The sequence below is a fragment of the Bidens hawaiensis genome, unplaced genomic scaffold (assembly GCF_021521415.1).
Source record: "Bidens hawaiensis isolate Kalapana, Puna unplaced genomic scaffold, B.hawaiensis_p1.1 tig00012057_1, whole genome shotgun sequence".
In the NCBI taxonomy this organism is placed as follows: Eukaryota; Viridiplantae; Streptophyta; class Magnoliopsida; order Asterales; family Asteraceae; genus Bidens; species Bidens hawaiensis.
The window spans coordinates 91,164-103,832 of NW_027491968.1; the positions used below are offsets into that span (position 1 = coordinate 91,164).

At 36.9% G+C, this 12,669-nt stretch overlaps 2 protein-coding genes and 1 pseudogene across 3 annotated transcripts; 1 reads left to right on the plus strand and 2 right to left on the minus strand.

Annotated features, from left to right (window-relative positions):
* LOC143539818 (histone-lysine N-methyltransferase family member SUVH9 pseudogene) lies at nucleotides 1-4,759 on the plus strand (annotated as a pseudogene). Its single transcript, XR_013136500.1, has 2 exons — nucleotides 1-2,008; nucleotides 4,443-4,759. The product of XR_013136500.1 is annotated as a histone-lysine N-methyltransferase family member SUVH9 pseudogene (transcript).
* A 159-nt stretch (nucleotides 4,760-4,918) lies between these two features.
* LOC143539785 (uncharacterized) lies at nucleotides 4,919-5,612 on the minus strand. Its single transcript, XM_077032999.1, has 3 exons — nucleotides 5,351-5,612; nucleotides 5,178-5,258; nucleotides 4,919-5,093 (listed from the first exon to the last, which is right to left on the minus strand). Exons 1-3 carry the CDS (start codon nucleotides 5,601-5,603, stop codon nucleotides 4,933-4,935), a joined length of 495 nt encoding a protein of 164 aa, XP_076889114.1. The 5' UTR covers nucleotides 5,604-5,612; the 3' UTR covers nucleotides 4,919-4,932.
* A 1,942-nt stretch (nucleotides 5,613-7,554) lies between these two features.
* On the minus strand, nucleotides 7,555-8,863 carry LOC143539786 (plasmodesmata-located protein 3-like). Its single transcript, XM_077033000.1, has 3 exons — nucleotides 7,976-8,863; nucleotides 7,721-7,828; nucleotides 7,555-7,633 (listed from the first exon to the last, which is right to left on the minus strand). The coding sequence occupies exons 1-3, from the start codon at nucleotides 8,739-8,741 to the stop codon at nucleotides 7,626-7,628; spliced, it is 882 nt and encodes a 293-aa protein (XP_076889115.1). The 5' UTR covers nucleotides 8,742-8,863; the 3' UTR covers nucleotides 7,555-7,625.
* Nucleotides 8,864-12,669: the final 3,806 nt, after the last annotated feature.

The following is a 12,669-nucleotide window of genomic DNA, read 5'->3' on the forward strand; positions in this document are numbered from 1 at the left end:
ATGGGTTCTTTAATTGACCTCAACCTCTGTCCTGATCCTCCCACCACCACCTTAATCACCCCCAAAATCGAACCCAAATTAGAACCCCTTGACGTCCTACCACCTTCTTCCAATCCCCCAAACCCTAGCCCTAATCAACACCCACAAGACCACAACAATGTCTACTCTGAATTCAACCGGATATCGGAGATGTTCCGGACAGCATTCGCCCAGCAAATGGATACGGATAAATTCCAAGACTTTCCGGCGGTTACGGATCCTGACGCTCAGGCAATCGTACCCGTACCCGTACCCGACCCGGATGAAACCCATCTTTCCAATTCCACCGCCGTTGCCTCCTCTCGCCGGAAAGACCTGCCTCGCTCGTCTGAATTAGTTAGGGTTACGAATCTCGGGCTCGAAGACGAGAGGTATTTTCGAGAGGTTATTCGTAAAACCCGGATGATTTACGATTCGCTCAGGGTGTTAGTTGTCGCCGAGGACGAAAAGCGAAGGACTTTCGAGATTGTGCGGAGTCCGCGGTCCCGGGGCGATTTGAAAGCAGCTTCGGTTATGAAGGAACGCGGGCTTTGGTTGAATCGGGATAAGCGGATTGTCGGGGCGATTCCTGGGGTTAATGTGGGCGATGTGTTCTTTTTTAGGATGGAGTTATGTGTTGTGGGAATGCACGGGCAGGCGCAGGCGGGGATTGATTACTTGACATCGACGCAGAGCTCGAATGGGGGGCCGATTGCCACTAGTGTGATTGTTTCGGGTGGGTATGAAGATGATGAAGATGCGGGTGATGTGATTGTGTACACTGGGCATGGTGGGCAAGACAAGCATTCGAGGCAAGTGGTTCATCAGAAGCTGGAAGGTGGGAATCTTGCTATGGAAAGAAGTATGCATTACGGAATCGAGGTACGCGTGATAAGAGGTTTTAGGTATGAAGGTAGTGCGAGTGGGAAAGTGTATGTTTATGACGGGTTGTATAAAATAGTTGAAGCTTGGTTGATGTTGGTAAATCCGGGTTTGGGGTGTTTAAGTTTAAGCTTGTTAGAATGGAGAATCAAGTTGAAATGGGTAGTTCGGTTCTTAAGTTTGCGGAGAATTTAAGAACCAAACCTTTAGAGGTTAGGCCTACGGGATACGTCTCATTTGATATTTCGATGAAGAAGGAGAACGTGCCCGTGTTTCTGTTCAATGACATTGATAGTAATCACGAGCCAATGTATTATGATTATTTGGTCACAACTGTTTTCCCCCCTTTTGTGTATCATGTAAAGGGTGGCGGGTGTAATTGCGTAGGTGGATGCTCACAAGATTGCTTTTGTGCTAAGAAAAACGGGGGCGGGTTTGCTTATGATTCGAATGGTCTTTTGGTGAGAGGAAAACCGGTGATATTTGAATGTGGACCCCACTGCCATTGTCCTGCAAGTTGTCAAAACCGTGTTAGCCAAAAGGGCGTGAGGAATAGGTTTGAAGTGTTTAGATCAAGGTAAACGGGTTGGGGAGTTCGATCACTGGACTTGATACAAGCTGGTTCTTTTATTTGCGAATATACTGGAGTTGTGCTCACAAGGGAGCAAGCACAACTGTTCGCAATGAATGGGGATACTTTAGTTTATCCGAATCGGTTTGGTGAGAGATGGGCCGAATGGGGTGATTTGTCTCAAATATTCTCTGATTATGTACGTCCATCATACCCGAGTGTTCCGCCTTTGGATTTTGGGATGGATGTTTCTAGAATGAGGAATCTTGCATGCTATATTAGCCATAGTTCTTGTCCAAATGTTTTAGTGCAGTTGGTGCTTTATGATCATTCAAATGTTGCGTTTCCTCACCTTATGCTTTTTGCTATGGAGGATATTCCTCCCATGCGGGAACTTAGTCTTGATTATGGAGCTGCAGATGAGTGGATGGGGAAGCTATCCATTTGTAACTGAATCGTTTCCTGAATGTTGGTTTGTTTTTCTTTTTTTGTCTGTCAAATTGTCAATGCAGATTCCGGGATGCATGATGCACTGAGGTAACTACAGTTCCATATTTTCACAAATCATCTTAAAGTTATATTGCATTTGTGTTTTCTTTTCTTGTCTTACTATGTCTAATTAATTGCTTGAATGCCATACAGTTTAATAATACTGGTTAGGCTTCTCAAATTGAAATATTGCTCATCTTTTAGGAATAAGAAATCTTGCATCTAAACTGAACCTATTAATTGGGAAAATTTTGAATTAGTATTTGGATGCCTAAGTCCTATTAAGTGGCAGATATAAAGCTGTTACTTATTATATTTGTTAATCATTGTTAGGCATTTCAACTACAAATCGTATATAGTGTATTAGTTATATGCTTTATTAGTTTATGGCTCGCAGGCGGACATAGGTTTTCTTAGGATTCTCTCCTTTATATACTAGCCTGTCGCTCAATATGGTACAGACCCTAGCCGCCACTCAAACTTGAATCGACATTGTCGCCAGTTTCCTTGGTTCTTTCTCAGTTGTATCAATTTCAATGGGAGTTGAAATACATTGTTCCAGAAACTAGATTGTCTCATTATAATCGACTTAGCTTCCACCAAACCATCCCCGTGAAACTAGACTCTAGTAATTGGAGCTCGTAGAGTCTATTTGTTCAAAAAGGCCTTGCAAGCTTGGATTATCAGACAACCTCCTGATTTGGTTACAAGGGAGTGGCGTGATGGCTTTGTGAAATGGTAAGGAGAGACAAAAGCTTAACATTGACCAAAACTTTCCTATTGTGAAAGGCTTGTGGGACGTCTTACTTTATCCTTCTCGGTGAAGGAATCCTTGTCTTGTGCTTATTCTGTGGTCCAGGCCTACACGATAACCAAGCAAGGTGATTCTACATTCACCGATTACTTTACTTGGTTCTTGAGACCTGAGGAAGAATCTTCCCACTGACAACTGATTTGAAGATCCAGGAGGAGCAACGCCAAAATGGACGTCATGTTCGACTTGTAATGGTTTCTTATACTTTGTTCGTGACACTGGAACAGCGATACGAGTATACGACAAACCAAAACCTGTCTTTTTGTTCCGTTAGTTTCAAAATTTCTTTATAGCCTTTGTCAAGTCAGTCAAATTATGTTGTTTGCATTGCCTAAGCATGGCTTGGTTGATTTTGTTGTGCTATGGACTTATGGGGGAGTTTGGGATGGTTCGTAGTGCATATGCTCACTTTTGTATTCTTCACACACGGCTGAAGGGGTGTTGTGGTTGTTTATGTTGAGATTACAGAGCTTAAACAGTTCCTTTAGTCCAGTTCCATATTAGTATGTTGCAAGCCAACTTCGATACTTTCTTGGCATACATCACTATGTTGCAAGCCAGTTGATAGCCCATGTTTCTTACATCGAAGCTCTTGCTAGGGGATGGGGGCTCAATGAAGGATCTATAACGAAACAAACGACTAATTGGAACTACTCGACCGTATACATTTATTATAAGTGTTCCGAGTCAGTTTTTGGTCACACCATACGGCTGAAACTAGGATGCTGCTTGTCGTGTATTGCGGTATATCAAGTTCACACCAGGTTGAAGGGTTTGGGTTTGTGTAACTGCATTTATTGAGGAGTGAGATGGAAGGACATCGAGATTCTTAGATAGGATGTCTTGTTTTATTGATTGTATACGACTGGATATTGTGTTTGTTGGAGGAAATCTTGTGTTCTGGAAGAGTAAGTAGAGTGTTGAGTCAGAGTATAGAGCCATGGTTGGTCACATTAGAGATGATATGGGTTTGTCGCCTTCTTCGAGAACTCAGGGTTGCATTTTTAAGGACTTGTTGCGGTTGTATTCTGATAGCTGATATTCTATACATTGGCCTAAAATCAAGTATTTTAAGAAGACGAAACATATAGGGTCGACCGTCATCTAATTAGGAACCAGGTGTAGGCACACTGAAACAGACCCTCTACCTAATCACCCGATTTCAACTCTTCACTAATCTTACCAAATTCCTTCAAAACACACATAGATTTATAGGTTTTATTTCTGGCAAGTTGGACATAATTAACATATATATCACGTTGAATGTTCCCCTTAGTTGGTATGTATTTGGATAGTTCCATTAACTTTACGATATATCACATCACGTTGAAATTCTTATCATTTGGTTGGTTTGACACTTAATAAACAAACATGCCCCTCATTTTTCAACAATTTCTTATGTCTATGTTTCTTGCATTGTTATCACCACCACATAGATAGCTAATTAGCATGCATCATTTCTCTTTTCATTTTTCACTATTTTCTTCGATGATTTCGTCTTAAGAGTAAACTTGAAATTTTGAATCCAATGAGAATCATCATTTTAAAAATGCAATATCAAACTGGTTATCAAAAACAATTTTTTCTACTAACATAAGCAGGTAACCGTAAGCAATTGATTTTGGCTTCGTCTTCTAACTTTTGCTTGAATTTTGTTGGTTTTTGCAGACAGGTACTCGGTGATTGGTTGGCAACTCTTTGACAAGGTTTTCTGTTTTCTGGTTGTCAATCCGTGACTTTTTTCCCAACGTCTGATGGGGAATGTTAAATTAAGGGATTTTAGAGCGAAAGTAGGTTGTTATTTAGCTACAGCGGATCCTCGTTTTAGGATTAAAATGTTGGTGAATTTTGTTGTAGACTTTTATGTGGTAGGATCAGAAGTGATACTTATTAACATGTATGTATATATAAAGTTCAAACTTCCTACAATGTTTGTTAGCAAACCAAATGTTTAAATAAGTTGATTCTGGTCTTAATTCTTATGTTCTTTCATTTTTAGGTCATCTTTTCATTTATTAATTATTAATTTATTACTTGTCAGAATATGACTAAATTGTTTGAAATCTGTGTGGACTATCTAAGAAAAAGCTGGACTTATGAAATATCAAACCACCAAGTCCTAAAATGTCTATTTTCTACCTAAATTGTACATATATCATCAATAAATCACAATTAATAATAATGCGCGTTTTTTCTTCTCGAGTTCATAAGACTTGGTGCACTTGACATGTCTGTTTTGACACGAATTATGATCCTTCAAACCTGCTTCTTGTATCTTTGTTTTATTTTTGGTTTTGGTTCCAAGCATTGTATCATTCTCTGTTTACACAACACCCAAAACTTCATTTATGCATTCCCATTTAAGAGGTGCAACATGTGATTATATGAAGTCTACTTCAATACCTGGACTTGATATAACAGCTCTTGGTGGCAACACAGTACTTGACTTGCTATTTGACTGTGCAACTTTCCTGTTGACCTTGCCTGATTCAACACATGTACATATACATAATAATATTAGTAAAGGCTAAGGTTGGATTACGAAAATTCAAATCTTTATATCATATCATTCATACCCATGCCTGAGCTTGAAATAGGAACCCTCACATATGGTGGTGTGTAACCGTCTTTATGTTCTGTAACATTAATCGACACGCTTAATGGTAAATCAAGAAAAATCGATAAACACGGACGAGGGAAAATTAAAAAAACCTGGGTAGATGGATGATCATATAAAGATGGAGGCTGTAAATCCTTCAAATAAACCCTTGGTGGATCATCGTATTCTTCTTCTTGTATTACCACCTTAACCTTTGGATACACTTTCATGTCACAAAAACCAAAATCAACTATTAATAAATTGTACATAGATGAACATAAGCATGAAAATAAACATAATCATACTTGATATTTGGGGTGACTAGTAGTCCAAACTTGGTGGTCTACAATACCATAAAAAGAAGCTTCAAGAACAAGAAGATAGAAAAGAAGACGATATCAATCAAACTGGGATTTCAATAATATAATCGTGTTAAAAAAGTCAACATAGGTGGCGGTCTACGGAAAGATTTGTACATGTAAAATGTGCCTCTTAGCAAAAGTGGTCGGCCAATTAGATCCCCACTCAAATTGAAAGTCAAAATTTCGTGAAGCTAAATAAATTAAAAAGAAATAAAAGAGACTAATAAGGAACACCGAAATACATCTCCACCACATAATAACCGATTATTTAGCGTGTGCAATACATAAAACACATCTTGAAACAACATTTAAAAGGTCAGCATACAGATTTTATTTTTATAAAATTAGAATACTTTTTACAAAAAGAATAATTAAATCAATCAACTAATTTGGACTCTAAATCCTTATTTTAATTCATAGCCTGCCCAAGGCAAGGCAGGCTTCAGTAGCCGTTTAGTCGTTTAGGGCCTGCTATTTCAGAGCCTTGAACCCAAACCGAATAATAACAAACTAAAGAGGTAAAGTAAAAGGCGTCAACAGTGATAGTCCAATACTCATTTATTTAGCTCATGATAATGTATTAAGTACTTGGTTCAATACCAATATCTATTTTTTTTAATCCGTATCAACGAACTGTGACATTCGAATGTCACGCTGTCAATCTTGTTCCTTTGTGTTTATTTTTATCACATTTATCATCGATCTATAGAAAAATGGTTATATATAAAGGTCTATTTTTACCAGCCGATTGGGGCATCGAAATCTCATGGAAGGACCTGTTTAAATTAGTGTATAGTAATTTGTTAAATAACCCAAAAGTTTCTCCCTATAGGTCCCAAGAGCCAGACCCAAACCCCAGCTCAATAATGATCATAAATTCATAATAGTTTTTCTTTCTTTCTTTCTTTCTTTCCTTGGAACGGCAAATAAGTTTTATTTTCTAATAAAAAAATATGTTAAAGCGCATAATAATAAAATTAAACAACTAAGGCCATAAAATAATCTTTTTTTATTATGGAACTTTTTTTAGTACCATATTAATGTTCTGGTGAACTCTTGTAAATTTAGTAACGATTTTTCATATTTGCATATTTTAATGATTCCCATTTGAATATATACAATTAGTTCATATGTGAAACAATATAAGTTCACATGCGACTGGTTTTAGCTGATGGTCCTCACTACCAAACAAAAGTTCGAAACTGAATTTTGAACGTTGTTTTGACAAGAGAGAACTGATGGTAACTGATCCCTTTGCTCATATCGAAGCATAACATGAATTTACTTCGGTTACAATCGTATGTACTTACAATAATCGCGGTAAGTTATTAAAAAAATCATTTAAATAGAATTCCGAAGAACACAAATGCATCACTAGGTATTTTATGTAATCATAACAAAAAAGACGATACATTTCCAAAATAAAACGTCACCCACATATCTAAAGTTTTGACATGAAAAAGAAAAAATAAAGAAATAAAGTATGTTTGAAAATCTTTTACAGCTTTGAAACGCTGAAACCGTACATAGACAAATTGATTGAAGAAATCAAAAGGGAGATATTCGAGGCCACAAAGAGACAAATCGCCACATGCCTTTGAGCCTGTGACTTAGAATCAAAAAATTAAAATTAAAATTAAAATTAAAATAAAAAAAATGACACTACTACTCTTACCATTATCTTTTTCACCATAGACAAACATTCATTCATTCATTCATTCTTACAATTACAGGATCATATTCCTAGATATTCATTCATATTAATATTCATATTCATATCATCATCAACATCTAACTCTACCAAAATCAAATACCTTCACTTCTTTTCCCCATGGATTTGAAAAAGGCAACCCATTCCACCTCCAAAATTGAAAGATTTTAGATCCCCTTTTAATAAACTGTTCACAAAATCAATTAAAGTCAAAAAAACATAAAATCTACACAATCTTAGATTCAACTTTGCCTTAATAATAACTTTAACTTACCATCATCTTTCTTCATTGCCTTCCTTGCAATCAACAAAATCACAATTATAAACCCAACTCCTGCTGCCCCTCCTAGGATAATCGCAACCGTTCTTCCCGGATTCGACCCTATTACACACAATGTAATTAATAAATGTTCAAGGTACCATTATGTAAATACATGCTAACTTAAGTATATAATCCTAACTCCTAACTTTTGTAACACCCTAATTACAATTATCAATACAATTACACAACCACTTGTCACTAACACACCTGATGTAGATGACGAATACGACGGCGACGAATACGAAGACGAGGGGTTATTCGGCCTCGGAGTCCCATTCGGATAATAATTATAGCTAATGAAACACCTATGAAGATAAATTTGACCCGAAACCGACCCCCCACATTCGACTTGCGCTCTTTGGACCGCGGTTTTAACACAATTCCCACAATCAGAAGTCCCTAAATCCCCTTGACACTGCCCCAACACAAACACAGATTCATAACTAGTAGCATAAAACCCCCCACCCCCATTCCCACTCCCCACACCATTCAACAACGCCCAAAAAGCCGAATCCCTTCTCGCCTCAAACCCGCTCCCACCCGCATTCGTTTTCCCACAAGTCTTGTACAACATTTCCATTCCGGATATTTGAGCAAACCCGGATACCTCATAAAGCATATAACACCCTAGAAGCTGGATTCTGGCAGCTACTGTTTTACCACAGAGTTTGTCCATTAAAATTGGGAGTCTGCTTACACATGTGTAACAGTCAACGTTGGTCAAATCTCCTCTGCATTGAAAGAGACCAGAAACTGTGCCACTGGTGGTCTTGAAGAATTTGGACTTTGAAGATTGTTGAATGAGGGTGCCAAAGATAGTGGACAAGGCAGATGCATAGACACCATTGGGATCTTGAAGAGGTTGGTTTGCACATCCTTTGTAAACCAAGTTAGTGTTATCTACCGCAGATGTAGTAATTATTATAAGGAGTGTGAAGAAGAAGATGAAACAAAAAGTGGGCAAGGGTTTCATGGATAAAGGTCTGGTTTTTTAAATGTATCAAATCATGGGGTTTGATTTTTAGATAGATTTGATGAGGGTTGAGGTTGGTAAAGTGGTGATGATGGTGAAAAAGATTAGGGTTTTGGGTCTGTGAAAGATGAAGTTTACTGTCTTATCCCAAAAAAGATAAAAGAAGGCAAAGAAAAGGGGGAGAGGTGTGTACAGACTCATATTTATGAAAACTGGAACAAGTCTAGTTAGTTGTACAATAATAATCTACTATTTATGTGTCATATTTTGTTTTGTTTTTAGGGTAGGTTTAGAAATAAATTGTGTAGTGGCGTCAATAATTTTGGGCTAAGAATACCGTTACTAAGAAAGTTCAATTTGATTAGTCCAAAATTATAATTATAAATTATATAAATAACCTTAAATTTTTTATTTTTTAATTTCCGGTTCAAATATGTTAAAACTTTAATAATTTTTAATTAGTATTATTGAAATATTCAAAATTTTCACCTGCAAACCATGGGCCATATCACCTCTTTTCCATAAAAGAATGCATAGAGTGGAATTGGGCCCAAAGAGCTATAATTCAAACAACATAAATAACTTGGGCTTCTCACTTCGAGCTCGTTGATTGTAAAAGACCTTAATGGAGGTTGAGTATTGGGCCTAGGCCCAAACGATTGTAAAGCTCCATTGGGTTATGTCTACGCTTCACAAGCTGTGTTTATCTCTTCCTGCTCCACATCGAGAACATACTCACAATACTAGTGCAACCAACTCAAGCCGGACAAACAGCGTGAAGTGGTCCATAGCTTCTTTTGGTTTAGTTAGCCCCTTCCTTCACCCATCTAGTAGGATGTTGGGTGAAGTCTTAAGACAATTTCCACTCTCTAGTCGTTCACAAATCACTAGTGTTCCTATAATGTACCAGGTTAGGTTTTGTGTTGTGGCAGTACAAAAAGTGACGTCACATAGACACCACATGTACAACAATTAGTTTCACATTTTACACCGAAAAAAATGTCTTGTGATGGTGGTTGAGATGTGTTTATATTATTAATTAATATCTAAAAAAAAAGTTTAAAGAGAAAGTACTCCCACCCCTCTCAAACCCTCCATGGCGATGTTCCGCGCTCACATTGTCAACGTGGCGTGTTTGCACGCCAGCTCGCCCCTTCCACAAGGCATATAGTTACAGTGGTTCTTTAAAATTTACGATTTTTTGTTTTTTCAACTATGTTAGTGATTCTCATTCTTTTCTATTACTCTTATAACTGCTTGTATTACAGCCACGTGTGCATAGAAGTGGTTATTATGCTTTTGAATAATGTATGAAAGTGATTACACCTTAGCATCTTTCATCTAATTTCAACAAAATGCTTTAATAAACCTTATATTTTGTTTCTAGGAACGATTATAACTTTCAATTGAAAATTTTTAACTATTCAGGCGAGAGAGGTATTTCACGAACTCAAACAAATCTAATTGAAACCCACTTAATTGTTACGAAGATGAAGAAACTGAAGATTTAATCTTGATTTGTTAAGTGATTAAAGTTCGGGGTTTGTTTTGTTAAGTTTGATATTAATATTTGTTTAGTATGGTAAGAATATTATGAATTATTCTAGAATAAGTTTGACTTGTTTCCCAAGTTAGGTTTAGCTTTGAGAGCAAGTTTAGTAGAAATATAAATAGGGGTATAGGTTATTATTTTATTTGAGTCAAGAGGAGTCTCTTCTCCATGTAAGTTTGTTATGTTCATGAAGTTCGTTTATTAAGTTCGTTTAATTATATGAAAAGAGTCGAGGGTTGTCACTCAATATCTCGTGTTTGTTTGTGTGTTTTATCTGATTGTTTGATCCGTCTGGGCCAACAGAAACCAGGGTGCTTTTGTAACTTTTTTTCTTCAATTACACGCTTGTATACGTGGACATATTACGTTCAAAGATGTTTTGGTATTTTATATATATCAATAAGCTATTTTTCAGATGATGCGCTACAATATTTTTTATGAGTATTGCTAGCTATAAAATTAACTTGAATTTTCATATAAGTTACACTCACGTAAACCTAAACTCTAATAAGTGTTGGGGAGTTTCGGATTTGTTAACTTGGATTACCGTAATCACTTCAGATTGAATTGGTGGTATCAACCGGATAAAACTCAAACAAGATCGATAATGATCGTAGTGTGTAACTGAGAGCAAATGTTAAAAGTAGTGTACTAGACCAAATGATCAGTGAGTAGTGTTTGGAGATTAGGGCTTGGTACTTCCTTTCAGTTATCATTTCAAGTTTTAGATATTCATTAAAATCCGCTCATATTTTGGCTTAGGGTATAAGTGTGAAAATATCCGAAAATCCATCAGGTCGACCCCAACTAGGGGCACTGCCCTTTGGACCCTACCAGGGTTGTCACCCTTGGACCATGCTACCGTGGACGCTGCCGCCCCCCAGACCATCGTGAGGGGGCACTGCCCCCTTAGAACCCCAAATTGTTTGGGGCTTCGCCCCTACTATCATAATAAACTCAAACAAGCGTGCACCCCCGCACATGCTAACTTGTTTAATGCATATTATGATTTACATTGGTCGATAAAAGTCAATCCAATTACACTAAAATATTTAACAATTAGATAAGGTGACACCCATTCCTTGTCGATTTAGAACAAATCTCGATTTTCCTGTGGAAACAGGCCAATTATTTTTTGGGGTGGACAAATAAATTACAATTCAACAAAAGGGCTTTTGGTTATTTAAGTATGTCTTTTTATTTAGGTTGAGATAAGTACTAAATGCACTTATATATGCATGGTTGCAATGCGATGTTCTTAGAGCTGAAAAGACAATTCTCTGGATCTTGAGTTGGTGATGCAAGTATGAGTCTCCAATGATTTAAGACTTGCATGGAGAAAATAATAAAGATGACAAAATGAGTTCACCTGAAAATCAATGTTTTCTTGTTTGTACTTTGGGCTAAAATACAATCTTTGATTTGAGAGACATGTGATGGACTATAGCAGAATCTTCAAAAGTGGGGAATAATTTTTGAAGCATGGAGTTTTGTGTGTAGGGGTAAGAATTTTGCCAAAAAAAGCTTAAATGGAAGCTGTACCATGGATGATTATTGTAGTGTTTGGGGAAACAAGTGAAAGCACTTAGGCAACACAGCACAAACAGTGGCTCAAATCAACACATCTTTGAAAGAACAAGAACCTCATGGGTTGTTGATTTTTTTATGTCGTGGTAGTCGTATGATGCCGTTACTTAGACAACGAGAAGCTTGGTACCTTAAAGTCAATACCTAGGTAGGTGGGAAGATAAAGAGGCACATAATGTCCTGTTTGGAATCATAGATTGAAGATTGATAAGCTTTAATTGTTCTTTTGTGCACTTTATACTAATTCATATTCTTTGATCAACCAATAAAGATGATCAAATACTATACCTTTTATGCCTTTCTATCAATAGACGCTTTGTTACTTTACTCAACGTACAATGTGACAAGGTGTTGGATTTGAAGGTGTGTTTACTAGTTACCATGAGATCGAACAAATCCCGCTTTTGCGGAAATCCAATGAGAATAAATGAATAATTAAAACTTTAAATTATACTTAGTGATTGCAATGCAAAGCACTATTTAGATATCAAGCTTTACATGGACCTAGAATCATAAGTACATGGCTTTAGTGGATTTTGGGGTCTGTTCAAAGATCTTTGTGTTGTTCTTTATAATGCTCATTAATGAGCTTTACTTAAAACACTAATTTATAGCAGACATATGACCGACGCGTCTTGTACTGTTGGTGAAATTTTGGCTTTCCTACTATACATTATATATACATTTTCAAGTTCAAAAAAACATAAACAAATTAAGTATAATATCTTTATATCTCACCATGGCCATATGAATCCTGTTGGAAGATTCCATGTTATTACCTTTGATACT

Excerpts from the sequence above, each read along its gene's own strand:
- LOC143539785 (XM_077032999.1), bottom strand. The coding sequence starts at position 5,603 with ATGAAAGTGTATCCAAAGGTTAAGGTGGTAATACAAGAAGAAGAATAC. Across the intron at positions 5,259-5,350 it reads TATTTCAAGCTCAGGCATGG|GCAAGGTCAACAGGAAAGTT; the intron begins GTATGAATGATA and ends GTGTTGAATCAG. Across the intron at positions 5,094-5,177 it reads AGCTGTTATATCAAGTCCAG|AGAATGATACAATGCTTGGA; the intron begins GTATTGAAGTAG and ends TTGTGTAAACAG.
- LOC143539786 (XM_077033000.1), bottom strand. The coding sequence starts at position 8,741 with ATGAAACCCTTGCCCACTTTTTGTTTCATCTTCTTCTTCACACTCCTT. Across the intron at positions 7,829-7,975 it reads GTATTCGTCATCTACATCAG|GGTCGAATCCGGGAAGAACG; the intron begins GTGTGTTAGTGA and ends TGTGTGTAATAG.